General features: G+C 58.0%; 1 protein-coding gene across 5 annotated transcripts; it reads right to left on the reverse strand.

Annotated features, from left to right (window-relative positions):
- Positions 1,617-24,996, reverse strand: CLUH (clustered mitochondria homolog). Of its 5 annotated transcripts, none has more exons than XM_021067625.1 (26): positions 24,644-24,996; positions 16,650-16,852; positions 15,002-15,173; positions 13,739-13,882; positions 13,414-13,538; positions 13,160-13,314; positions 12,955-13,080; positions 12,543-12,690; positions 12,293-12,385; positions 10,207-10,901; positions 8,835-9,058; positions 8,623-8,727; positions 8,440-8,540; positions 7,494-7,646; positions 7,342-7,404; positions 7,015-7,259; positions 6,736-6,820; positions 6,466-6,619; positions 6,244-6,383; positions 5,012-5,092; positions 4,805-4,930; positions 4,601-4,722; positions 4,242-4,335; positions 3,996-4,130; positions 3,829-3,902; positions 1,617-3,122 (listed from the first exon to the last, which is right to left on the reverse strand). In XM_021067625.1, exons 1-26 carry the CDS (start codon positions 24,741-24,743, stop codon positions 2,936-2,938), a joined length of 4,050 nt encoding a protein of 1,349 aa, XP_020923284.1. In that variant the 5' UTR covers positions 24,744-24,996; the 3' UTR covers positions 1,617-2,935. The 5 variants fall into 5 exon arrangements, with proteins under 5 accessions (XP_020923284.1, XP_020923285.1, XP_020923283.1 ...); XM_021067626.1 differs by having other exon boundaries at positions 8,623-8,724; positions 24,644-24,923; XM_021067624.1 differs by lacking the exon at positions 24,644-24,996 and adding an exon at positions 20,531-21,455.

Below are 24,996 nucleotides of genomic sequence, written 5' to 3' on the forward strand. Positions count from 1 at the left end.
AACAGTTCTTTTACACACACACACATATATATATATTTTTTTTTTTTGTCTTTTTTTGCTATTTCTTGGGCCGATCCCGGGGCATATGGAGGTTCCCAGGCTAGGGGTCGAATCGGAGTTGTAGCCGCCGGCCTACGCCAGAGCCACAGCAACGCGGGATCCGAGGCGCATCTGCAACCTACACCACAGCTCACGGCAACGCCAGATCCTTAACCCACTGAGCAAGGGCAGGGACCGAACCTGCAACCTCACGGTTCCTAGTCGGATTCATTAACCACCGGGCCACGACGGGAACTCCCACACATATTTTTTAAGTTGTAAAAGTAATATGCATGTTGAAAGAAATGCAAACATGGGAGAACAGTAGTTAGAGAGGAACATGAAAGACCAGGGTTGGAGGCTTGAAGAGACAGAGGGGAGTGTGGCTCACACAATCTTTTCACAGCTGCCCATCCACACAGACCATGGCCTAACACATGCTGGTCCTCATCTCACCCTTCCTGGATACCACTGTTCACTTCCTTTAAACAAATGAAATCTGTCAACTAAGAGGAGAAAGGGTGGATTTCACACCTGTGTCCTTTATAAGACAACTGTCCCTTGTCATCTGGGTTGTCAAAAGACATCTGACAGCACTAATACGCTTAAGGGATCAACCATGAAAAATGGGCCTCTCAGGTAACTGGTCGGTACAATCAATGGTAATTACCTTGATCCCTTCTCAGCTTTAAAAGATGAGGTCCCCATTTCTAGAAGTTCCATGAAACACGTGACCGGCACTCATGGGGATAAAGGCTACAGGAAGTCACGCCTGTTCAGGACACAACCGAGAGACTGTACGGATGAGGGCTGGGTGGGAGGGAGCACCCAATCGAGGCACAGGTGGAGATCTCTAGGTATCACTTAGAACCTTTAGGTCAGGGACCGTCTTTTTTTCCAGTTCGCTCAAGAAAACTAGCAAGTATTAGGGTTGGAATTTTTTTTTCTCTTCATGTCAGACACAAAAAAACTAAGTATTCAAAAAGGCATAAGACTGAGCAGCAGCTGCCAGCTGTATACACTAAGGGACAGGCCTCCTCCCCACAACCCTCCCACCTCACAGGCCCTGCCCCTCAAGCTCATCAGATCTCTGCACGGGCCTCCTGAGCTCTAAGACTACCCTGGGATGGCACCCGTCAGACACCCTCCATCCTAGCACTTCAAGTCTTCAGAGTGTGCAGAGCAATGGGCCACGGGCAGGTAGCCAGAGTTAGGTATTCAAGAGCCTATTAGGGCCAACATTGGCCCAGGGCCTGGGCCTTCACCTTGCAGCACCCCTCACTGCAGCCGGCACCACACAAAGCTCCGTATTATCTCAGCTTTTTTCTCTGTGACCAGCAACAGGTGACAATCATTTGTGTGCCAGTCCCACGGGTCTAGTGACTGGCCGACCGGTAAATCCTAGCCGGCTACCTGTGACTCCACCTGCTTTCCTCCCACTTACATGACAGTTATAAGGGTAACCTTGTATTTGACCTAATTTCACACTTTGCGCTTTAAACTTTTTTACTAGTACCATTGCTGGCACTTCTAGCACCCTCACAAGACTGGTATACAACACACAGGAGACTGGGGCAGCAGGTTTCAAAAACTCTCTTTATTCCAATGTGAAATGAAGACGTGATGGTTTAAAAACAAGAAAAAGTTCTTGATCAGCTGTGGGGATGCCTCGCTTGCTAGCTCACACCCACTCCCTTTGAAACACGGTGTTTGGACAGACCATACCCATAAGCAGCTCCCCGCAAAGCCACCAGGCAGATGCCCCAGCCCGGGGACAGCTCCCTCCAGCTCCCAAGGGTGGCCATCTCCCCCCACCCATCAGGGCTCAACAATAGGCACAGAGAAGCGGCACAGGCAGGCGGCGGAGGGGCAGCCGGGGCCCGTGGGGGCCACCCCCTTCTGCAGCACCCCCTCTGCCACCCTCAGAGCTCCTCTCTGTAGAAGGTGCTTGGAGACAAGGACCAGGTAGGGAGCTGGGTTCCACAAGTTAAGTGACAGTCACTCCTGTGGATCTGTAACTTCTCCCCCAGGACCCATGACTCAGCCCTGGTTCCCCTAGACGCCCCCACCCCCACTGTGCGTCAGGCAGCTGAGGTTCAATGGGGAGGATACATTCAGACTATACCCCTCCCCCAGGTTATCCCCAGCTGGGGTGCAGTAAGTTAGGGAGGCAGCACCTCCTGCTGGGGCCCAAGGGCAGAGAGGCTGGGGCTGGGCGCAGGGGAGTCCACCCCTTTCCCCACCCCAAGCACAGCCAGGCCAGGCCCAACCACAGTTAGTAATAAAGCCACTGAGGCTCTCACCCCCCACAAACTAAAGTGCACCTCAACCCTCCAGCCCTGCCACAGAGCTCTGGCTCCCTCTCCCAGGACACAGGAAAGCTCCCCTCTTTTTTGGCTTCAAACCTGGACTTTCAGCCAGGTCAGGCCCAGGGGCAGTGGCAGCAAAAGCAGCAGCCATAATGTCAAACATACAAATGACCTGAGAAATCTCATCTGCGCATCACCCACTCAGAACCGGCTCGGGGCTATGTACAGTTGGGAAGGACGGATCAGGACACTCGCGGCATGGACACACTCACACACACCTGCTTGAGGATGGGGGGCTCCAGGGGGCACCTGCCCCCCAGCTGGGAACTGATGCCCATACACTCCATTCACATGTCTTTGATTAGGCCTCTGCATCGTATATTCACTGAACCAGTGCAAGAACATCTTTCGGGGGGTCAGGCACACCAGGCCAGGGTCCCAGGAGGATGCTGAGGGTGGGGTTGGGGTTGGAAACGTGGAGGAAGAGGGACTTGCTTCCTCTCCCGATGTGCAGGGCGTGCTCCCTTCTCCTGGAGTCTGCATCACTGGGTAACGGGGCAGCTGACTGTCCGTCTGTCTCTCCCTTTCTACTCCTGCAAGCTCGGGGAAGAAGGGTCCTTGGCAGCCGGAGGCTGGGAAGCCGCATCCTCTGAGGCCCCCGCTGGCTCTGGCTCAGTGGCCATGGGCTCCTCAGCCTTATCCCTGTTCTTGATGGCCTCCTGGAGCTGGTGCCGCCGTGCCACCTCAGCTTTCAGATTCTCCAAGTCTTTTTGGCTGAGCAGAAGGATGGGGGCGAAGGGTGGCTATCAGAGTGGCCCTGGGCCCTCCGTCACCCTACTGGCTTTGCTTAAACTTAGGACAAGATCAGGCTCTGCGCTTGCTTCCTTCCCCAAAGCAGAGAGTGCTGAAAAACAACTCCACGCACTTGACAGCCTCCAGTTAAGGCCTGGCTCTCACTCAGCCTTCACGCCCAGTTCAAACCCGCCGCACTCTGGCCGCTCCTACAGCCAATTACACCCAGGAAACAGGTGCGGGTGCAACACAGTAGGTACACTGTGAAAGCGCTCGTGCTGAGCTGACCGAAGCCAAGCCCCACACAGGAGGACAGGAGTTGGGACTGAGGACCCCCTGAAGGCAGCACTGCTTCTGAGAGTCGCCCAGGGCCGCTCAGGGCCCGGCATGAAGGCACATCTCCACAGACACAGCAGGGGCCAGAGAAAGCACGGAGGCCCTGTTTACCTACCGACGCCAAACAATCCGAAATACCTACGTGCGTGGTTCGCTACAATCTCGCGCCCAAGGAAAAAAAAGGGGAAGCAAAGATTACAGATCTATGTCTGCCCAATTATGCACAAAGAATTCACAAAGACATCCTCAGCCCTCGGCCGAACTTCTCCGTTCTGAGCCATGTCAGTGCAGGATGTGTTTAAAAAACCCAGGAAACTAAAGGCCAGCTTTCAGGGGGGGCGGGATGCCTCACCTGAGAGGAATGAAGAGGATGCCGTTGATGACGTTCAGCTGTTCCAAGACGCTGGCCATGCTGGGGGCTGTGAACTGAGGGGAGCAGGAAGGGTGAGCCACCACGGGCAGAAGAAGGCTGGGCTGGGGCGCAGCCGGCCCGGCCGGGGTTGGGGGTGGGGGGCCTACCTTGAGGGGCGGGATGTTGGCGCTGGAGCCGTTGCGGTAGATTTCGTTCATGGTGCGCTGCAGGGCTACGGCCTGCTGGGTCAGGCACTTGAGGTACTCGGAGCTCTCCTTGGTCTTCTCGTGGTCCTCGCCCAGCTGCACGGGCGGGAGAGGTTAAAGAACCCCAGCGCCGTAGCCCCGCCCGCCGCCGCCGTAGCCCCGCCCGCCGCCGCCGTAGCCCCGCCCGCCGCCGCCGCCGCTGCCCACCTGCGTCTTGTAGATGGTGTAGCCTTCCTTCTCATGCTGCAGCGCTGAACGGAACTCGGCTTTGCTCTCATAGACCCGGGCGACGAGGTGGTGGCTGTAGGGAGGCACGGCGCGGGGGCGAGGGAGGGACGTGAGTGGGGAGCTGATGGGGGGCGGTGCGGACTACTCTAGACCCCACTCTGGAATCTCTCCGAGGGGAAGAAGGCGCAAGTCGCAGAGAAGAGATGCAAGTTGAGAGAAAGTTCCTCAGGAGTCAGGTGGAGAACAGAGCGCTGGATCCCATGCCCGCCCTCAATGCAAGTACTTCCTGGGACCCTGTGGCCCGGGGCCTCCCTGCCCCCAACCCAGCACAGCCTCACCTGAGGGCCACCTTGAGGGACTTGGGCCCGTGGTACTTGGTGCTGACGGCCAGCGCATTCTCCAGGAAGCGCAGCGATAGGTCATACTCCATCACTCCGTGCAGCACCAGCCCGATGTTGTTCTGGGGGCAGTCGGGAGGGCCCTGGTCAGCTCCCACTCCCCTGGGATGGAGCCTAGTCCCGCTGCCCCTCCCCAGCACTCACGTCCAGCAGCGCCATCTCAGGATGGTCCTCCCCGAACACGAGCAGTGTGAGGTAGCGGGCGCGGTACAGCAGGCTCAGGGCGGTGGACAGCTGGCTGCTGGCGAAGCAGTACAGGGCCAGGTGCATCTGCGGGGCGCAGACGCGTCAGGCCCCGCGGCCCCCAGGCCCCACCCACCTGGGCAGGCCCTACCCCCGGCGGTTACTCACGTATTCCTGGATGGTGCTGGGATGCTCGATGCCCAGCACCCGCTCACTCATCAGCACAGCCTTCTGTTGGTTACTGAGGGCCTGGGGGAGTTGGGGGCTGTCATTCCCGGTGGTAGTGCCCCTCCCTGAGTCTGCCTGCCCCATAAGCACTGGTCACAGCCCGGGGCATGTTAGCTCCTGGGCCAGGGATTGAACCTGAGCCACAGCTGTGACCTATGCCACAGCTGCCCCAACAGCAGATCCTTAACCCATTCCGCTGGGCTGAGGATTGAACCCATGCCGCAAAGGAGACAATGGCCAGAACTCCTCCGGCAGCAATTTTTTTTCTAGGGCCTCACCTGCAGCATATGGAAGTTCCCAGGCTAGGGGTTGAATGGGAACTACAGCTGCCGGCTACACCCATAGCAACGCGGGATCCAGGTCATGTTGGCAACCTACACCACAGCTCATGGCAACTTCAGACCCTTAACCCACTGAGCAATGCCAGGGATCAAACCCACATCCTCATGGATACTAGTCAGGTTCATTACCGCTGAGCCACAGCGGGAACTCCTTTAACTGCAATTTCTAGTTTTACTCTGTGCAAAGGCAGCGGGTAGTGGTCAAGTTCAGCTGCTGTGACCATGGAAGTCTATACCCCACGAAGACTGCTTCATGTTTTAAAGTACACATTATACACATACACACATACATAACAAATCTAAAATCATGCTAAAATTAAAAGCATTCATAATAAGAAAAGGCACACGCAGACAAAAGAAAACAAGAGACCTATGGCTGGAGGGGGCATTGGGCACATACAGTGCACCTGGCTCAGGAAACAGCCCCTTGAAGCCCCAGGGCCAACTACCAGGCCTCAGGATGGCTACTGGCAACAGCACGGACTCCCAGGAGCTTTGCACAGCACTTGCAAGGCACTGGGTATTCTAGTCAGAACTCAGGGAGGCCCTGCTATCACTCCCACTCTGTCCTTGGGTACGGCAGCTCTCCCCAGAACACAGCTCTCCAGTGGTGCGGACAGGCACGGGCACTGCCCCAAGTCTCCACCTGCTCCTCCGGAGGTTGGCAGCAGACCAGGCCTCTGGGATAACAGGGGCTCCGGTTTCGAGGCCTGGACTCCTACTTCCTGCTGCCCAGGAGGTGAAAACACACAGGCTCCTTCCCTCACCACCCCCCGTGCCAGGTCCAAGCGCCAGGTTCTGCTGGCAGCCCAGAGGGTGCACAAGGCCCACCTCGGCGTAGTCACCCATGATGTAGTGGAGGCGGGCGAGGAGGCGCAGGCAGGCGCAGATCTCCACGTGCATGGCTCCGTACACGTTGTTAAACAGGTTCAGCGCCTCGTTAATGAGCTCACAGCCCTCCTTCAGGAAGCCTGCAGGGCACCCGAGGGTGGAAGGTCAGGGCCAGCCCCAGGGGGGACCCTTCCCCTCCCCCTGGCAGCACCTGCCACGCACCCTGCTGCACTTTGGCCTGCCCGCTCTGGAAGAAGTGGAAGGCATCCGAGGCCTTCGGGTTGACGTGTTTGACCACAGGGAAGATGTTGAGCACGTCCTCCTCCGTGAACGCGGGTTTGTGACGGCTGTCGAAGCTGTACTCCTTCAGCAGGATCTGGGGACGCAGCCCAACACCCACAGGCATCCTCAGCCCAGGCACAAATGGCCAGACCACCCCCCACATGTCCCCCCCGGCCCTGGGGACCCTGCGGGACCCTGCATCGGGCCCACCTGGATTCCGGTTTTCAGGGAGATCTCCCGCAGCAGCGTGATCTTCTGCAGCCCGTAGATCTCCACGGCCTGGTCCACGGTCTCACTGGGGAGGAGGGGCAGGTGGGCCCAAGCAGCTCGGTGCCCGTCCACCCCTTCTCCACAGGCTCTCCACCCACACGAAGAGCCCCCTCCCAGTTCCCCTGCCCACTCCCCAAACAAGTGGTCCTCCACAGCTCACCCCTTCCCCCTCACCCCGTTCCCCTGCTGGACCAAACACCCCAGCACCCGCTCACGCACCACTCGAGGCTGAAGTCAAAGTAGTTCTTGGCCTCCTGGCAGATGTTCTTCCAAAGCTCCTGGGGGGTCATGACCGCCCAGGCTGTGTTATCCGCTGCCCCTGGGGGCCGGTTTCTCCTCCGCCTGTTCCTCTTCTTGGAGACCAGCTCGTCGGCAGGCAGGTGAGCCACAGGGTTGGGGTAGGAGCTCAGGAAGCAGTTTAGGAAGTGGCTGATGGCGGCCGAGAGCCCCGAGAGCTCGACCCCCTGTGAGGGAGGTTGGATCAATGTCACCCCCTGGGCTCCCCCGACATCCCCATGACCCGGGCTAGGGCAGGAGCAGCAGTACCTGTAAGTACGTCTTGAAGATGTGCTTGGCAGAGCGGGTGATGAGCTCCCCGATGCCAATTTTCTGCAAGGGTTCAGGGAGGGGAATCTGAGTCAGACCCCAGGCCTCCAGCCCAGCCCCACCAGCTCAGAGCCGCCCTGGGCACCACTCACATAGATGTGATCCAGCTGCTCCCGGGCTGGGCTCCGGAGCACCAGGTCCAGCACCTTGCCCAGGTAGCGCATGTTGATGCCACGCTGGCGCATCACCTCGGCCAGCGTGGCCCCATCCATGGGCAGCACCGCGTGGTCTGCACAGTCCTTCACCTGCGGGCCGCAGCAGGTCAGGCCCCCAGCCCCGGCCCTCTGCTTCCTCCCACCCTGGCCCTCTGCTTCCTCCCACCCCAGCTCTTCCTCAGGGAGCTCACGCGGCCCTGAGGCCCTGAGGGAAGAAGGGGCCTAAGACCCCAGCTCCCAGACAGGAAGAGGGAAGGAGAGAAAGCAGCAAGGACTCGAGACCTTGCCCCCGGTCTTCTGCAGAGGCCTCGTCAGCCCTGTACTGCTGGGCCTGCCCGGCGGGGAAGCGGGGCTGAGGAAGCTGCACAGGTGAGAGCCCAGTGCAGCAGCAGCACGGGCTCCCCTGGGAGCAATCGCAAAGGAACAAGTACCACTGCTTCACCTGGCGGCCGTGCCAAGCCTTGCAGGGGTCTGGGGCAGTTGGCACTGTGGGCTTGGCTCAAAGATCAGGGGACAAGCATGGCACCTGAGCTCAGGGCTGCCTCAGTAAGGAGCGAGCACCCGGTCATCCACAGGGCCTAGGTATAAAGCTGGTGGGGAGGGAAGATGACCCCACCCCTGTGTCAGCCACCCCATCACATAGGGACTTTTAGGACCAGACCCCAGCTGCCAGCCCACGAGGCAGGGAACGGAGCAGAACCCATTGCCTCCCTCGGCCCCTCTGTGCCAGCTGCCTCCTTCTGGGGATGAGAACTCCACCCTGCCTGCCCCGGGGGGGTCAACAGGCCTAAGTCACTCCTGCGAAGGATCCTTATCCTTCAGAGAGGCCCCAGCACCCATAACAGCACCCCTGAGCAGCCTCCCACCCTGCCCCTGCCCTCACCAAGCCGGGGATCTGGCAGGAGAGCAGAAAGGCAGCGGCATCTTTCAGCAGCTGCTTCTGGTCCCGAACTTCCTCCTGGCAGGACTCGGGGAAGCGAACCCCTGTGGGGGGGGGGGCAGAGGCATGAGCCAGGCAGGTGGGCAGACAGGCCAACCAACACTGGAGCCCTAGAGGTCCACTCACCTGGCGAGAAGATGTCAGGGTTGAAGCGGACGTCGAAGGCCGTGCTGCTGATGGAGCCCACTGCCTTGCACGCATTGCGGATCACCTCTCGGCTCCGAGGGTCTGCTGTGGAGACACAGCCCGCTGGGAGGCAGCCCCACTCTCCCACTGCTGGGGCAGTGGCCCGAGCCTCCCCTGGCCTGGGGCTCCCCCTACAGCCGCAGCAGCCCCACCTGTCCCATCATCCGAAGCGATGGTCTCCGCCAGCTCCTTCACCTTAGCCAGGCCACTGGCACTGCTGCCCTCTTCCTTGCTTCCCGCCTCGGGTGCTGGAGGGTCTTCAGGCTTGGACTCTGAGGAGGGGGGACTGCCGTTCTCCAGGGATGTGGGGTTCTCCGTCTTGCTGGCCTTCTGCTGCATCAGCTGCAGGGCCGCCAGCTTCATGAAGAGGAGGTACCTAGAGCACAGTGGATGGGGCAGAGCGGGGATGGGAGAGGAGGCTATCAAGCAGCTCTGCCAGCCAGCAGATCCCTGCTGGCTGTGGAGACCACAGCCAGGCCTCAGCTCCTGTCCCGCCGGGGTTAAGGGATGTTGGGCAGGGCACCCTGCTGGCCTGGGGCCCCGTCCTGCCCAGTGTGCAAGTGTCAGTGCATGTGTGCATCTGCCATCCCAGCAATTCTAGCAGAGGGCAGCAGGTCACAGCAAAAACAGAGATCTTCCCAGACAGCAAGAGCACAGCTAGGTGTTGGGGAGAGTGGCTCACCACAGAGCCCAGGGCTCCAAGACTGCCAGGAACCCCACTGGCACTTTGAAAGAAAGCTTTTCTTGTGGCAGTAGAAAGTTGATGGGTTGACTCCTGAGCACTAAACGACAGTGGCAGGGACACCCCCTGCCCTTCCTCCAGGCCCCTGGCATGAGGAGATTCAAAAATACCCCAGCTGATTGCCATGTGCTCCTTAAGGGAACAGCACTACTCTAGTTGAAAGGTAATGGTCTGACCATTTGCTAGGTTTTTTTTTGTTTGTTTTTTGTCTTTTTGCCATTTCTTGAGCCGCTCCTGCGGCATATGGAGGTTCCCAGGCAAAGGGTTGAATCGGAGCTGTAGCCACCAGCCTACGCCAGAGCCACAGCAATGAGGGATCCGAGCCGCGTCTGTGACCCACACCATAGCTCACAGCAACACCAGATCCTTAACCCACTGGGCGGGGCCAGGGATCGAACCCACAACCTCATGGTTCCTAGTCGGATTCGTTAACCACTGTACCACGATGGGAACTCCCATTTGCTAGTTTTTGATTCCTACAAAGCTCCTGGTTGTCTGTATGGAGGAGCCAGAAGTCACAGCGGGTGGCGCTGGGACCGAGAAGAGCGTGGCCACAGCTAGCTCCTCCTCACTTTTTTTTCCCCACCACACTTAAAGCGTAAGTAAGTTCCCAGGCCAGGGATGGAACCTAAGTCCCAGCAGTGACCCAAGCCACAGCAGTGACAACCCGGAGTCCTTAACCACCGGGGAACGCCACGCTCTTCACTTTTCAAAGCCTCTCCCGTCAAGGCTCAGCCCCTGGGCCACCGGGAAGGATGCAGCCACCCGCCCGCACTCCCCACCTGTGCTCCACGAAGGCGTCCACCAGCTCCTGGCGCAGGCAGCAGAGCTTGTGGCGGTGGGCGCGGGGGAAGCCGGCGCGGGTGCACTCCTCAGGCAACACCTCGCCGGGCACGGGCAGGAAGTTGAGGTCGGGGGGGAAGGTGCGCAGCAGGTCGAGGATGTAGTGGCGCCCGTCGTTGCCGATGATGCCCTTGCACTCCACGGAGGAGCAGAGCTCCACCTCCTCGTCCCGGTCGTTGAGCACCCGGTGCCTCAGGATCTTGAGGGGCCGGCTCGTGCGTTCCAAGAGCTCCAGGTACCTCGGGTGAGACACCACCGTCTTGCCAAAGTCAATGGAGCCGTAGATGACGCTCTGCTCCTGATCGCGCTCCAGGATGCCGGGGATGATGGACTGGGCCGTGACGCGGTAGCCGCGGTAATCCACCACCACCGTGCCCAGCGTGTACAGCCCCTCCACATCCACGGCGTTGTACGTGCGCACGCCGTTCAGGTCATTGGTGGGCGCCACGTAGGCCGCCACGTCCCCGCCGAAGTCCTTGTAGTGGTCGCGGACGTCGAAGCCCAGGCTGAAGAAGATGTTGTTCCAGATGAACATCTGCATCTTGGTCTCCTCGCTGGGGTTGATGGCCATCACGTTGCCGTCGATGACCGCCATGGCGCCCCGCGTGGCTGCCGCTGTGAAGTCGCTGTGCACCTGGGGGTCCGAGGGCGGGAGAGTGAGCGAGCCTCAGGGTTCATTCCCCCTGGCCAAGCTCACCCAGGGCTGCTGGGGCGAAGCAGGAGGCAGTTTCCTCACATTCGAAAAGCGAGAAACCCGCTTGGACACGTATAAGGTGTCGAAAGAGAGCAGAGGGTGGTGATTAACAGGGAGCATGAGGCCTGGGGTGCGGGGCGGGGGGGGTGTCTAGGATCCATCATCATAAAACAGTGACACGGAAGGAGCCAAATTATCTGTTATGCTTTGTTAAATATTCCCAATGTGCATAATTAATCAGGGTGCATTTTAAGTTCTAACTTTATTGTACAGTGCATTATTGAAAATACCAAGGAAATATGCTTTTGTTTTTAACAACATGTGAGTGGAAGTCACGCTAGTTGGCAATACTTGATTGTAAAAATCAGTAAAATAATTGTATTATGCGCACACACACACACACATAAAACAGTGACACAAAAGTATGGCATCCAGAAGATTACAAGAGGTAATACCCGCACGACACCTGGCCACCTCTAGCAAAATGAGCACCCGGGCCATTTAGATCTTATTTTCACCATTATCATCTCTAGGCAATAAAATTATGGAAGATTTTAAACTTTTTTTTTTTTTTTTTTTGGTCTTTTTGCCATTTCTTGGGCCGCTCCTGCGGCATATGGAGGTTCCCAGGCTAGGGGTGTAATTGGAGCTATAGCCGCTGGCCTACACCATGGCCACAGCAACACAGGATCCGAGCCGCATTCTGCGACCTACACCACAGCTCACGACAACGCCGGATCGTTAACCCGCTGAGTAAGGCCAGGGATCGAACCCACAACCTCATGGTTCCTATTCGGATTTGTTAACCACTGCGCCACAACGGGAACTCCCTAAACTTTTTTTTTTTTTTTTTGCTTTCACAGGGTGGCACCTGCAGCATAGGGAGGTTCCCGGGCTGGGGGTTGGATCGGGGCTATAGCTGCCAGCCTAGGCCACAGGCACAGCAACGCCGGATCCTTAACCCACTAAGCGATGCCAGGGATCAAACCCTCAACCTCATGATTCCTAGTCGGATTCGTTTCCGCTAGGCCACGACAGAACTCCTAAACTTAACTTTTTTTGAAAGCACTACATTTCCCTCATCTCTCTGTCTCAGGAAAAGCACTGACCTCACAGGAGTGCAGCGTGCCCAGGTGAGGGCCCCACGTGGGTGTGCTGGGAGGGAAGCTGGCAGGGGCCTTTGTTACTCAGCCCACCCTGGAGGAGAGTCCCCTGGTCCCCTGTTCAGCCCACGGACTCAGGCCAGCCAAAGGAGCTGCCAGGGGAGAGAAGGCTAGCAGAACGCCCTGCAGGGTTCCCTGATGGCCCATCCCTGCCTTCCGAGCAAGCACCTTGAATATGGCTCTTTCTCGCAGCAGCCGCTCCGGCAGGTTTTTCCGGGGCAGCTCCCGAGTCGTCTGCAGCTCCTCATTCCAGTCCCGGGTCTGCAGAGGGACGGGGAGGGAGACGCTGGCTCAGCCGGAGCCCCATAACCTGCTCAGAGCAGACCCTTCTCCTGCCTCCCCACAGCCAGGCCCACAGGCGCCCAGACCCAGCCCGGCCCCCACCAGGGGAGGGAAGGCAGAAACCCAGGGCAGGCACCTGTCCGGGAATGTGCTCCTCGTAGCCCAGCCGGGAGGTGTAGGCGTCCTCTGCTCGCACGCAATCCATGGCATGCTCCGCCTGGGGTGCCGTCCAGCTGTACACCTGGAACGGGGTGGCAATCCTCTCGAACGGGTGGCGCTGGACCCTGCGGCAGGTGGAGGGGAGATGGGGCAGCTGGGCCTCTCTCCAAGACCCCACTGGCTCTGGCATCTCCCCACCAAGGCCCTGTCCCCAGGGAGTCCAGGAGAAGCAAACGGGAGTCTGTCCCAGACGTGCTGTCCTGGGCAGGCTGACAGTTACCTAAAGGGAGGCTCTAGGGTGCTGGGGGCGCAACTTCTTAATGCAAAATTGCTGGTTCGTCCACCCCCTGCAGGATGTAAGACGAGGGACAGACAGGCCAAAGCCCTACCTTTTCTTCTGCAGGGCAGCAAAGTTTTTTTTGAAGGTCGGGCTGATCTGGTTGAGCAGCTCTACCAGGGAATGGCTGAGGAAGCGGGGGCTGGCAGGCTTGGGGTTGAAGTGGTATGCTGTGGACCTGAGGGGAGAGGGTGGTCACGGCACAGGGCGCCCCGAGCAGCTGCCCAGACCCGGAACGGGCTTGCACAGGCACTCACTGGTTCAGGTAAAAGCCCCGAGTGGACGCTGTGATGCTGACTTGCCGGTCCTCTGCCGTGATCACAAACAGGTACATGAGGTCCCCGTGCATCTTGCGGTTCCCCGGGGGTGGATTCCAACCGCTCATGGTGAGCACTTTGAGGCACTGCAGGGGCTGCAGGAATGGCCAAGCGTCAGCGGGCCAGGCCTCCTGGGGTGGCGATTCTCTGCCCCACCAGAGACCTGCTCCCTAGCTCTGCTCCGTGAGTCCCACCTTCCAATCACGGTTCTGGGGCTGCAGGGGACACAACGGCCGCTCCCGGCTCCCTGGAAGGATGTACTCAGGTGGCGTACAGTCGATGGGGTCCATCTCCAAGCCCTTCTTCCGCTTCCCGCTGTCTGAGGGACCCAAGGCTGGTCAGCACAGGGCCACCCATGGGCCAACCACCTCCCTGGCGAAAGCGGCCCTAATCTGGGCGCCTGCAGCTCTGCTTTCCTCCAGGTGGGAAGGCCTGCCCGGCCCTCTTCCCCCGCCCCAGCCCCGGGCCAACATGCTCCCGGCCCCTCTGCCCAGACTCCGGCCCCAACGCCTTGGGCACCTCCCAGGTCGCCATCGGTAAAGACGCTCAGGAAGGACAGGGAGTTGCAGTCAACCCCGTTGAAGGCATCGGACGGATCCAGGCTCTTGAGCAGGTCTCGAACGTGGCGCACGTGGATTCGGGCCTCTCGCACCGTGTATGGCTCTGACGGGAGAGGGAGGGACAGGGCGTTACCGGGGCACCAACCAAAGAGAAGTCAGCCACGGCCCTCCCTGAGGTGGTCTTCATTTTCACTTTTCAGGCTTTCAGCTACAAATGCCGCAATGAACCCTAAGCTGGAGTTCAGCTTTCAACACACATCTGCCTGGCGTTAGGCAGGGATCCTTGTTTGCCAAAAACCTTCTGCCAAAGAGCAAATGTCCCTCCCTGGAAGTGCACGCACAAGCCTCAGGGAGCCCAGAGAAGCCCCCTACTCTCTGTCTGAGTGTCATGGGTGGGCAGGCCAGTGGAGCTTCGGGGTCCCCGTGGACTCAGTCCTGTTCCTCACCCAGGGCAGCCCTCAGACTTACAGGACCCCAAACTATAACGCTGCTCCCCACCATGTGTTTTGTGCCATTTTTTTTTTTAATGGCTGCACCCGTGGCACATGGAAGTTCCCGGGCCAGGGACTGAATCTGACCCACAGCTGCGACCTATGCCACAGCTGCAGCAATGCCGGATCCTTTAACCCACGGTGCAGGGCCTGTTCTGTGAGTTGTAATGAGGGTGCTTCTGGGGAAGAGGGAGGTTCTTGTGATCAGGCAAGTCTGGGCACAGCTGAGTTACACTTTTCCCACATTTGCTCTTTGGCTGACACGCTTGGAACCGCTGAGCTACCTCCCGGCAGGTGACCCAAGTTCACAGGACCTTTTGTTTCACAAACAAATCAGCCTCACCAACACCAGCGGATGGCTCCACGCCGGCCTAACTTCCCTTTTGGAGAGGTGTGAAACCTGAGTTTCCTTAACAGATTGAACTTTTATCTCTATAAAATTTGAACAGGCTAATCTCAAGTGCTTGGTACTGGTTTTTTGTGTTTGTTTTGTTTTGTTTTAAATCACGACTCTGATATTTAACCCATGAAGCTGGAGGATGCACTTGTGACAGCTGAGATGCAGACCTGTGTCCAGTGCCACCTCAAGTTCGATATGCCCTGAGCCACCATATGCTCCTCTGTGACACAGATACCAAGACACCAGGGGGAGGGGGTGCGGGGAGTGCTGCCCGGCCCCGGCTCCTGGTGTGCCACCCCTCACCTTCAGGCCACCTGACTTCTAGACAAACCTTCCACCACGCGTAGCACCGAGCCCTCCTGCAGCCCCTCCACACTGCGCAGCTCTGAGAAGTGGTCCAACATGTTGCCGTCCAGGTGCAAGGAGAAGCAGGTGCGGTGACATGTGTCTTCACGGTCCATGAGCACCTGGTGGATCTCCTGCACCATTTCCTGGGGGGACACCTGCCAGGGAGAAGACCCTGGTGAAAACATACTGTTTTTCCCCAGTACCTGGATCCCTGAAATCAATGCCGCAAATACTGTTTCCCCATCTTTCGCTTTTCTTTTATCTTATTTTACTTTTTGGACATGCCCGTGGTATGTGGAAGTTCCCAGGCCAGGGATCAAAACCCTCGCCACAGCAGTGACAATGCCAGATCCTTAACCTCTAGTCCACCAGGGAACTCCTTGGCTTTTATTTATTTTTTGCTCTTTAGGGCCATACCTGAGGTGCACGTAAATTCCCAGGGTCAAAATGGAGCTACAGTTGCTGGCCTACGCCACAGCCACAGCAACGCTGGATTCAAGCTGCATCTGTGACCTACACCACAGTTCACAGCAACACCAGATCCTTAACCGACTGAGTGGGGCCAGGGATCAAACCCACATCCTCATGGATACTAGTCGGGTTCATTACTACTGAGCCACAATGGAAACTCCCTCCTTGGCTTTTATTTATTTATTTTTTGTCTTTTTAGGGCTGTACTTGGGGCATATGGAGGTTCCCAGGAGAGGGGTCAAATGGGAGCTGTAGCTGCCTGCCTATGCCACAGCCACAGCCACGTCAGATATGAGCTTCGTCTGCAACCTACACCACAGCTCACGGCAATGCATGACTGATAAAATCACAACGGATCCTTAACCTCACTGAGCAAGGCCAGGGATCAAACCTGTGTCTTCATGGATGCTAGTCAGGTTTGTTTCTGCTGAGCCACGGTGGGAACTTCAGCTTTTATTTTAAATTCTAGGTCCTGCCCATATAAACCATGCCCACCTGCAGCTGTGTGTGGGCTAGAAAGCAGGCACAGGGAATATACACAGGTGCAGGCCTAGACTATTCTTGCAGACCAAGAGCAAGCCCTGAACAGAGCAGCAGGAGGGATAAGAATAAGGGAAAGAAAATAGCAACCCTGCCTCCTCCCTTGCCCAGCGCCAAGGTCCCCAGGATAAATGCCTTCCTCCTTTCAGAAGGTGTGCTCTAAGGCTCAAACCTGTGGGTCCAGAAGACAAAAGGGGTCTCGCCTCCCCAGGCAGTTACTATTTTGCAAGACCTCTGGGTTGGCTCTGCTCTTGAAGACTGCCCTATAACCCTCTCCTCTAAGGCAGAGGGCAAAACCACAGCCAGTGAGGCAACTTACCCAAGGGCACAGAACAGAAGGCTGGGGAGCCCTGGGATCCCAACTACACCCAGTCCCTACCTAGAGCTCCCCAAACAGGGCTGGCAGTCCCAGCTGGGATCCACCGCCAGCCATGGGACAATGGCCTGGACCTGGACTCCCACATCCGCCAAGCCAGCTGAGTGACCTTGGAAGGCATAGGACCCTCCATTTCCTGCCTGCAACACAGGGAAGGCCAGACAGAGCAAGGACAAAGCGTGGCTTTCCAGCCTCGTCCTGACAGGCTAAGGCCCTGATCCACGGAACCCCTCCACCATCTCACCTGGAGGGAGAAGGGCTCAATCCCAGGAGCCAGGATCTTCACAGAAAAGCCTGTGTCCTGAATGACAATGACTTCTTGTCCAGTGGTCTCCTCTCCTGGCTCAGCCTCGTCCAATCCATTTTCCCGGGGTGGTTCGGGGGCCCCCGCTTCCTTCTTCAGGCCCTCAGGGCAGTCCCCGTTCAATAGCATGACTGATGGCAGCTCTGGGGGAACAAGAAGAGCTGAGTCAGGCCAGCCTCGTTGATGAGGTGGGCCTGCCTCCCATCCCTGTGTCCTCCAGAGATGCAGCCCTGCCCCAGACTCTGGTCCCACTGCACCCTGGGCACACAACTTCCCCTTGCTGGCCACTGCCTACTCCCCTCTACACCCAGCTCTCACTTCCCATTTGCTTCTCAGCCCACCAATCTGGCATTCATCTGGGCACACCACCCAGACCACTCTCCTGAGTCACCAAACACTACCCTGAGAGCCAAGGGTCTGCTTTGGCTTCTTGGTAGCAACATGCCCCCCCCCAAAACCCTGCTCACTTCCTCCTCTTCCCTGATGGAGACTGATACTCTTTTTTTCTTGGGGGGCGGCGGGGGCGGGGAATCGCACCTGCATCATGCAGAAGTTCCCAGGCTAAGGGAATTCCCATTGAACTAGCATCCATGAGGACACAGGTTCAATCCCTGGCCTTGCTCAGTGGGTTAAGGATCCGGTGTTGCCATGAGCTATGGTGTAGGTCGAAGACAAGGCTCAGATCTGGCGTTGCTGTGGCTGTGCTGCAGGCTGGCAGCTGTAGCTCCGATTTGATCCCTTGCCTGGGAACTTCCATATGCCTCAGGTGCGGCCCTAAAAGGGCCAAACAAAAAGTTCCCAGGCCAGGAACGAAGCCCCTGCCACAGCAGCAACCCGAGCTGTAGCCATAAGGGAACTCCTGGATGTCAATACTCATGTTCCTCCCTCTCCAGCTACACCTTCTCCCAGGAGGCCAACTGTGGGTGTCCCTGGGCCCCAGTCTCTCATCATTTTCATCTCACCCTCGCCCATGGCTTCAAATGACCACCCACCTCCCAGCACACGGGACCCATCCAGGCCTCACCAGCTTTTCAACATGCAGCCATCCCTTAGGCCTCACCAAAGCCTCATCCTTTCAGCATGGAATTTCTCTTCCTCCACAAAGGGGCCCCTGCTATGTGAGTGCCCCCCCCAACCCTATCTGCTCTCCCAACCTAATCTCAAAACTGGTCACGGGACCAGCCTCTGCAGCCACAGCCCTGCTGCAGGCCATTTCCCCTATTTCAAGATCACCACTTGCTGTACACCTGAAACTGACACAACACTGTAAATCAACTGCGCTTCAATTAAAAAAAAAAAAAATCAGAATATGCACTAAAGTCCTAACTGTTTATGTACATTTCTATCTATACCCATAGAAAGACTAAAAGACGCAAAAGATTTCACTAGCTGTCCTTGAATGATTATGTGTGATATAATTTTCTCCTTATTAAGTCTATACTTTTTAGGTATTTAAAATAAGCCTGTATTTTATGACACAACTGTAGAACTAGTGTTTATCAGAGTACGATTTAGAAAAAAAGTATCAGGAGCTTTTTGAGAAAAAAATAGCACTGAAACTGTAGGGAACAAATACTTAGAGCAACTTCATCAATTGCTCGTGTTTTATATTCACAGTCTGTAAGTAATTTTCATGGTATGACTATTTCCTTAAATGAGTAGCTAAAGGTGATCTAAAGACAACGGTTGTGCTTCTACAAACGAAACTCTGGTACCTAGAGATAACTTGTTTCCTAAATAAAGTGCTTTTCAAGTTGTTACTGTGACCATAGTACAAAGACAAAATGTTTCAATGAATCGTAACTCTGCAAAATTAATGGTTAGTATGATTAAATGAAAATCCATAGAATCAAATAAATATTAAAAAAAAAAAAAGTTCTCTTATGGCGCAGCGGGTTAAGGATCCAGTGTTGTCCTTGCTGCAGCTGGGGTCGCTGCTGTGGCTTGGCTTAATCTCTGATCTGGAAACTTCCACGTGCCGAGGGTGTGGTCCAAAAAAAAAAAAAAGAGTCTTACTCAGAAGCATCTAATACTCCCCACGGCTCACAAGATCTGAACGTCTTAGGTCAACACTCTCAGGCACCAGCCTGAAGTCCATCTCAGCTCCTGCCAGTCCTCCCCATCAAGGCGCAGCCACACCAAATTACTCAGAGCCTGAAAACAGGGCACACACCTTCCCTTCTGCCTGCGCTTTTGTTTATGCTGCCCACAGATACCATTCCATCAGGCAGACTCCTACTCATCCGTCATGGCCTCAGTGAAGTAAGTCTTCTACTTGGAAGCTTGACCAATGACCCTAAGAGCAGAATCACCACCTCCCCACGGTCCCCAGAGCATGTGTTCTGCTGCCCTCGGGGTGGCTGCTCACACCAGCAGCTCCCATCTCTCTCCTCCGGTCTTCTCCGCACTCAATAGAAAGGCACTGAATTAATGAGTTAGTTACTGTAAAAGCCCTGTGAACAGCACCTGACTCACATGCTGTGGGGAGAGAGAATGAGCAGGTGTCAAAACCTTCCATTTCTCCCCAGGCACGAAGGGAAACAAAGGAGCTCCTGGCCCTGGGGAGCAGAGGATATCCCCACCAGCAAAACACAGGCCTGCTTAGATGCCTACTTAGCCCACGAGGCCTTTCCAGCCAGGATCCACCTGGCAGCGAAACTAGCCTCATGCTTATCTGGGAGCTCCCGACAGGTCAGCTCACCCAGCTCTGGTCGGAATCCCAGCCCAGCCCCTCCAGACCCCACCTCCTCTTCCCTATCCAGCTGCAAGGAGTGGGGATGGGGCGCATCTCCCCAGAGGTGTGTGGGCTCTACCCAGATCCACCAGAAACACAGAGCAGGGGCCTCAGGAAAGGGGATAAGTCCAGATAAGCCTGGCACAGAAGTGCATGCCACAAGGGTGGGGAGAAGCCACTCTCTCTTCCCCGTGTCCCCTCAACTTAGTGATAAATAGAACTGCCGGGAGCTCAGATATAGTCCCCTCCTCCTTCCCCCACATAAGGACATCTGAGGCCCAAAGAAGTTTAGAGCCTTGCCCAAGGTCAAGAGTCATAATTTCCGATGGGAGAGCCCCCTACCTAGAGGATGCGCTGCCCTCACTCCTGCCAGCTGTGGACCTACAATGACGATCGTCACCCTACCCCCCAGAACTTCTCCAAACCTGAAGTTAAACCTCCAAGAACACACAAGGACCTTTCCTTCCAGTGAGCCCACAGGCCAGGCTGGGCAACCACAAGCCCCTGGGAAATGAGCGGCTGGCCCCAAAGGGAGAAGTTGGGCAATTATATGACGAAGCAGACAAGGACAGGAGCGGGGGAGTAGGGTGGTGGATGGTGAGCTTTCAATATGCACCCAAGGGAGTGGCAGACAATGAGGCGGTCTCCCCTCAGCTGCGTCCCTGAGTCCCTGAACAAGGCTTTGCCAACTGGGGACCCCTGTGGAGGTGTGGAGACCCAGCAGCAGGGGGCCTCCACCCAATATGGAATAGCAGCTTTCAGGTATGAGAGGCCACAAGTGGGAAGTCAGAGACCTGGACCCGGACAGGTGCCCTGGCCTCCCTGAGTCTGGGCAGGGACAGAGAGGAGGGGACCAGTGGCGCAAGCTCCCCCTCCCCCCGTCCCTAGCCCAGAAAGCCTGCCCAGAAGGCACCTCGGCACCAGATTCCTGCCCCAGGGTACCCAATCCTCTATCAGATTTCGAAGGAATATAGGGGGCTGCCACTCCCCTAGGACAGCCCGCTCTGCCCCTCCTCTCTCCTCCAAAGGACTGTGAAGGTCCCCCCTCAAGAGGCCAGCCACCTGGCTCACTCCCCCAACAGCCCACCTGGTGTGGTCGGTGGCTGCCCTCTCCTGGGTTCTGAAGTCATGGGACCTCCATGGCAGCGAAGCGGCCAGGTCTCCGGCTCAGGCCCAGCACTGCCTGTGCCCCTCGTTCCAGCCTCTGTCTCTACCCTTGCCCCCATGCAGCTGGTCGGCCCAGAGCTGGAGATCCAGCTGGCTTCGGGTTTCAGTGGGGCCAGGCCTGCTGGGGCGGCCCTGGGAAGGGCACACTCCCCCTGCCTTGCATCCTGCTCAAGGTCGGCCAGAAGGACGGTCGCCGGCCAGGAAGCTTCGGTGGCTCCAGGACCCCAGGTGGAAGTGCCACCAGTGCTCAGGCCCACCTTCCTGCATGCCTCCAAAAGGGGGTCACTGCTGGTGAAGCTGCTAGGGGGGCAGGAGGACTCAGCGTTTGGGGTACCTGGGCCCCTCAGGATTGAGGGGACAGGTCCCAGCAAGGGGGTCCTTTCCTCAGCCCCAACCCCACTAGGGGTGGGCAGGACCACTTCAGCCAGCTGCCGGCAACAGCTGGCGCAGACCCAGGCCCAGGCCATGAAGTGGCTACCCCCGGTCCACCAGCTGCACCGAGCACCCCGCCCGCCTACTGGGTCCAGTGGCTGGCCGGGGGCCTCTGGCTCGTGCTGCCCCCTGCAGGTGACCTGGCAGCCCTTCCCTTCCTGAGAGGCACTAGTTCTGGTGGGAGGGGGGATGGGTCCCCTGACTCCCAGAGGACAACTGCACCCGTGCCTCAGGCCTCCTGCTCCACCAAGAAGCTGGCAGGCTCTGGCTCCCCTTCCCAGCAGCCCCCGCGCTGCCAAGAGAAAACCAAGTCTCTCCCCTGGGGAAACAGAGCTGGCAGCAAGAGGCCAAAGGCCGTGCGTGCGGCTGTGGAGAAGAAACATGCCCAGCCTCGCCAGGGCGCCTTCCCAGGGCCTCTGACTTGTTGCCAGGGCCCAGGCAGAACTGCTCCGGCATCCATACTAACCAGGGCGGGGGCGGGGAGCCAGGCTTCCTCTAGGCAGCCCCACCTCCTGTCCAGCCCCGTCCCAGCAGCCCTGAAGGGCTGGCACCCAGCAGGCTCTCAACCCCCTGCAGCCCCCAAGCACAGGTTCTAGCCTGCGCACACTCAGCAGTGGTACCAAGGCCCAGAGCCCCTCTTCTCCCACTGGGCTCCCCAAACACACTCCCACCCTCTGGAGGCGAGGGTGGGGCAGATTTGCCTGGCAGTGGGGCAGATCTGCCTGGCAATGACCCCGGAGTAGCTGCTATAACCACGGGCATCCTGGTTACCACAAAGCCAACGTTCATCTAGGCCGAGCCCACAGCAGACCCCTCCGTCGGCTTGAAGAGACCCTCTCACTTGAGGAAACTGAGGCTCCAGAAAGTTAGTAAGCAAGCTGCCCAAGGTCACAGAGGCAAAAGGCAACCAAGCCAGGTCAAGAAAAAAACACATTCATCAGTTGCCCAAGCGCAGGGCTCTGAGTGCCACTCCCCAGGCTGAAGCACCCACCAGGTAAACAGCCCCCCCTTCCTCTACACCCCCAAGCCTCTACACCCCTGGGATGGCACCCCTTCTCTTACCCCAGGGGGCATCTCTGAGGAGCTGGGCTTCAGGGAGAGGGAAAGGAGAACCTCCACAGAACAAGGAAGGGGTCACCCCAACAGCATGGCATATGCCCCACCTCCCAGTCTTCACTGGATGAAGAGCCCTGCCTCATCCTGGGAGCAAAGGGACCCCACAGGCAGCAGAAAGGAGTCAGAGAGGAAACACAGGCAGCCCAGGTGCCTTGCACGTTCCCCAGCCTGGCATGCCTCACTCAGTAGACTGTGCCAGGGCCAGGCCCCGCCCCTACAAAACCTCAGCAGGTGAGGCTCCAGCAGGAAGTAAAGCCTCAGAAGGCATATCACCCCAGCTCAGAAACCTGGGGCTTCAAGGGAAAAGGGGGCAGAGGGGAGGAGGCATCCTAAAGAAGACCCCCAGAATGCAGCTGTCTGCCTCCTTCCCATCCCCACCAGGGGCCAGAAGCAGGTCTGCAGGGTTTGGGGAGGGTCCAGTGTTCCCTGAGCTGCTCTGCTCAGACCTTCCCAGGAGAGCTATGAGGGCTCTGTCCAGGAGCTCCCCGAAGCACGCAAGCTCCCCTCCAGTCTGCCGGCCCTCTCCCCCGCTGCTCTGGGCCTCAACTCCAAGGAGCCTGACCCTAGGCAGAAGGAACTCAACATACCACCATGAACTTGAAAAACCTGCCCGTTCTCTTAACCCCTAAATGCAGCTTTATCCCCAAAAAAGTAACTGATCCTATGTCTCCCCCGCCAAAAGCCTTGATCACCTCCTCCGAGGGACTAGAGATCGTCCGGAGCTAGGTTCTGAGGTCAAGAAGCCGGGCTGAGGGCCTCTGGGGATCTCCATTAAGTCCCCTCCTCCTTTTAACATGGTCTGTCGGCTCTGATGCAAGTCCTACCTCTGTACTAGGTTCCCAGAGACTTAGGGAGCCAATGCTCCACCTGCTAGTTAGTATGCTGCCAGTTTCCCCAAAATGAACAGCTGTATCCCCTCCTAACCCACACTGCCCCAGACAGAGCCCCTCAGAGAAATCCTCCAACACCCTCTGCCCCCTTCTTTAGCCGTTATGTTCTCGGTATATGATCCCAGCCAACATGCCTCGCCCAGCTCCGGGTGAGACAGGCCGGGGCAGCCTTGGCAGTCTGGCTGTGAGCTAGAAATCCAAATGCTAAATTGCTGTGTGACCTTGGGCAAGTCGCTTCATCTCTTCCAGTCTCTTTGCTAGAGGGGAAATCATCCTCTTATCTAGCCTGCACCACTGATTCAGAGTCTCATCTGGGTGAAGCCTGGCAGGCTGGAGTCATCCACATTTGTCATTCTGCCCAAAACCTTGGCCTTCTCTAGGCAATCAGCAAAACTGCCACAGGACCTATCCCCCACCACCAGTAACCCGGCTGTGATCAGCTAGAGGGTCTTAGAGCCCCCCTAACACTGTCCTGACTCACCCAAGCTGGGAAGGGACATGAAGACGACAAGCCCCTTTTGAGGAGAGATACAGGGAGTCGGAGGCAGGGGTATTTCTGCACTCCCACACTGTCACCCAGGGCAGAGAGGGACACAACCCAGCCCTGGGGCTCTGAGGAGGATTTGGAGATGACAACCCAGGGGCTGGGAAGGGGCTTCCAGTCTCAAGGCTGGAACCAGAGATGTGATGGAAGGAATAGAGAGAAGAGAGGAGCCTCAGGAGAAACGAAGAGGCAGGCCCCACCCGAGAAAAGCTGCAGCCACTCCCAAAGCCAATGCCACATACCCCCCATGGTGGAAAGCAGGGAGCTCAACTCCACGCTGCTGACCTTTGCCTTAAAAACAGCAACTCTGGGCTGACCCACTTTTCGCAATAAGGTGAGTTAATGATCAAGTTCTGGCACAAACACCACCTCCTGCCAAGGAGTTTGGCTTTGCCCCCACACACAGGCAGAACCCCCGCCCCCCGCGCCCCGGCCCCCGTCTTCCTACTAGGCAGACTCCTAACAGGACCGCGATCAGATCCTGCAGATCTGGGCTTAACGCCTTGTTTCGTCTGACAACGAATCACAGAAGCTCCCTTACTAAACACACACCCCAACTCCCGCTCTTCCCAAAGACCAAGCCTGAGAAGTCCCAAGCTGACTCTAACTGGCAAAGCTGCAGTCTTGTGCCCAGGGAATGTTTGCGATCCTGACGCGAAGTGGGTGCCTGACGGAGCAAGTTGTCAAGTGACCCCAGCGGGAAGAGTTCCCCATGCCCAGGCGCGGAGGGGGTGGGGCCGCCGAGTTGGTCCGCCTGCCTCGGCGGCGCACCCCGAAACCGCGTGTGCGCGCACGTGTCCCCGCGGTGAGTCGCGCGTATGCTCGCCGCCGCTGTTCTCCCCGGGACCCCACGTGCGAAGCCCGGGCCGCAGCCGGGGGCGACAGTGAAGGTGACCTTCAGGGCAGGGGCACCCGGTGCAGGGCCCGGCGAGATGCAACCCGGCCAGGCGCGGAAGGAAGGCGGCGGTCCCCGCGCAACGCCGGACCCACCCGCCAGCTCGGCCCAGTCCAGCCTCCCGCCCAGCTGCCCCCTGGCCCCAGCCCTGCTCACCAGCCGCGCCTGGCCGCCCCTTGCCACCGGCCTGCGAGCTGGGCTCCCGGGCGCTGTCGGCCGGGGCGGCCGCCGGTAACTCGTCCGTTTTGATGACCATGGCGGCGGGAGCGGGCGTCCGGCTTGGCTGTCCGCGCCGCCCGCCGCGCCACTAACCCAAGTGCCCTGCGCGCCGCTGCCGCTGCGGGAAGGACGGAGTCACCGGCCCACGTGGTGCGCGTGTGGCCTTTGACCCCACCGCCGCGCCTCTGTCCCGCCTTCGCGCCCGGCCCGGCCCACGGAGGCCGGCGAGGGCCGAAATACACCGCGCCTTGTTCGCCGTCTACCAACGCGGCGCCTTTCCCGAACGTCTT

This window comes from Sus scrofa, chromosome 12, assembly GCF_000003025.6.
Source record: "Sus scrofa isolate TJ Tabasco breed Duroc chromosome 12, Sscrofa11.1, whole genome shotgun sequence".
Taxonomy (NCBI): Eukaryota; Metazoa; Chordata; class Mammalia; order Artiodactyla; family Suidae; genus Sus; species Sus scrofa.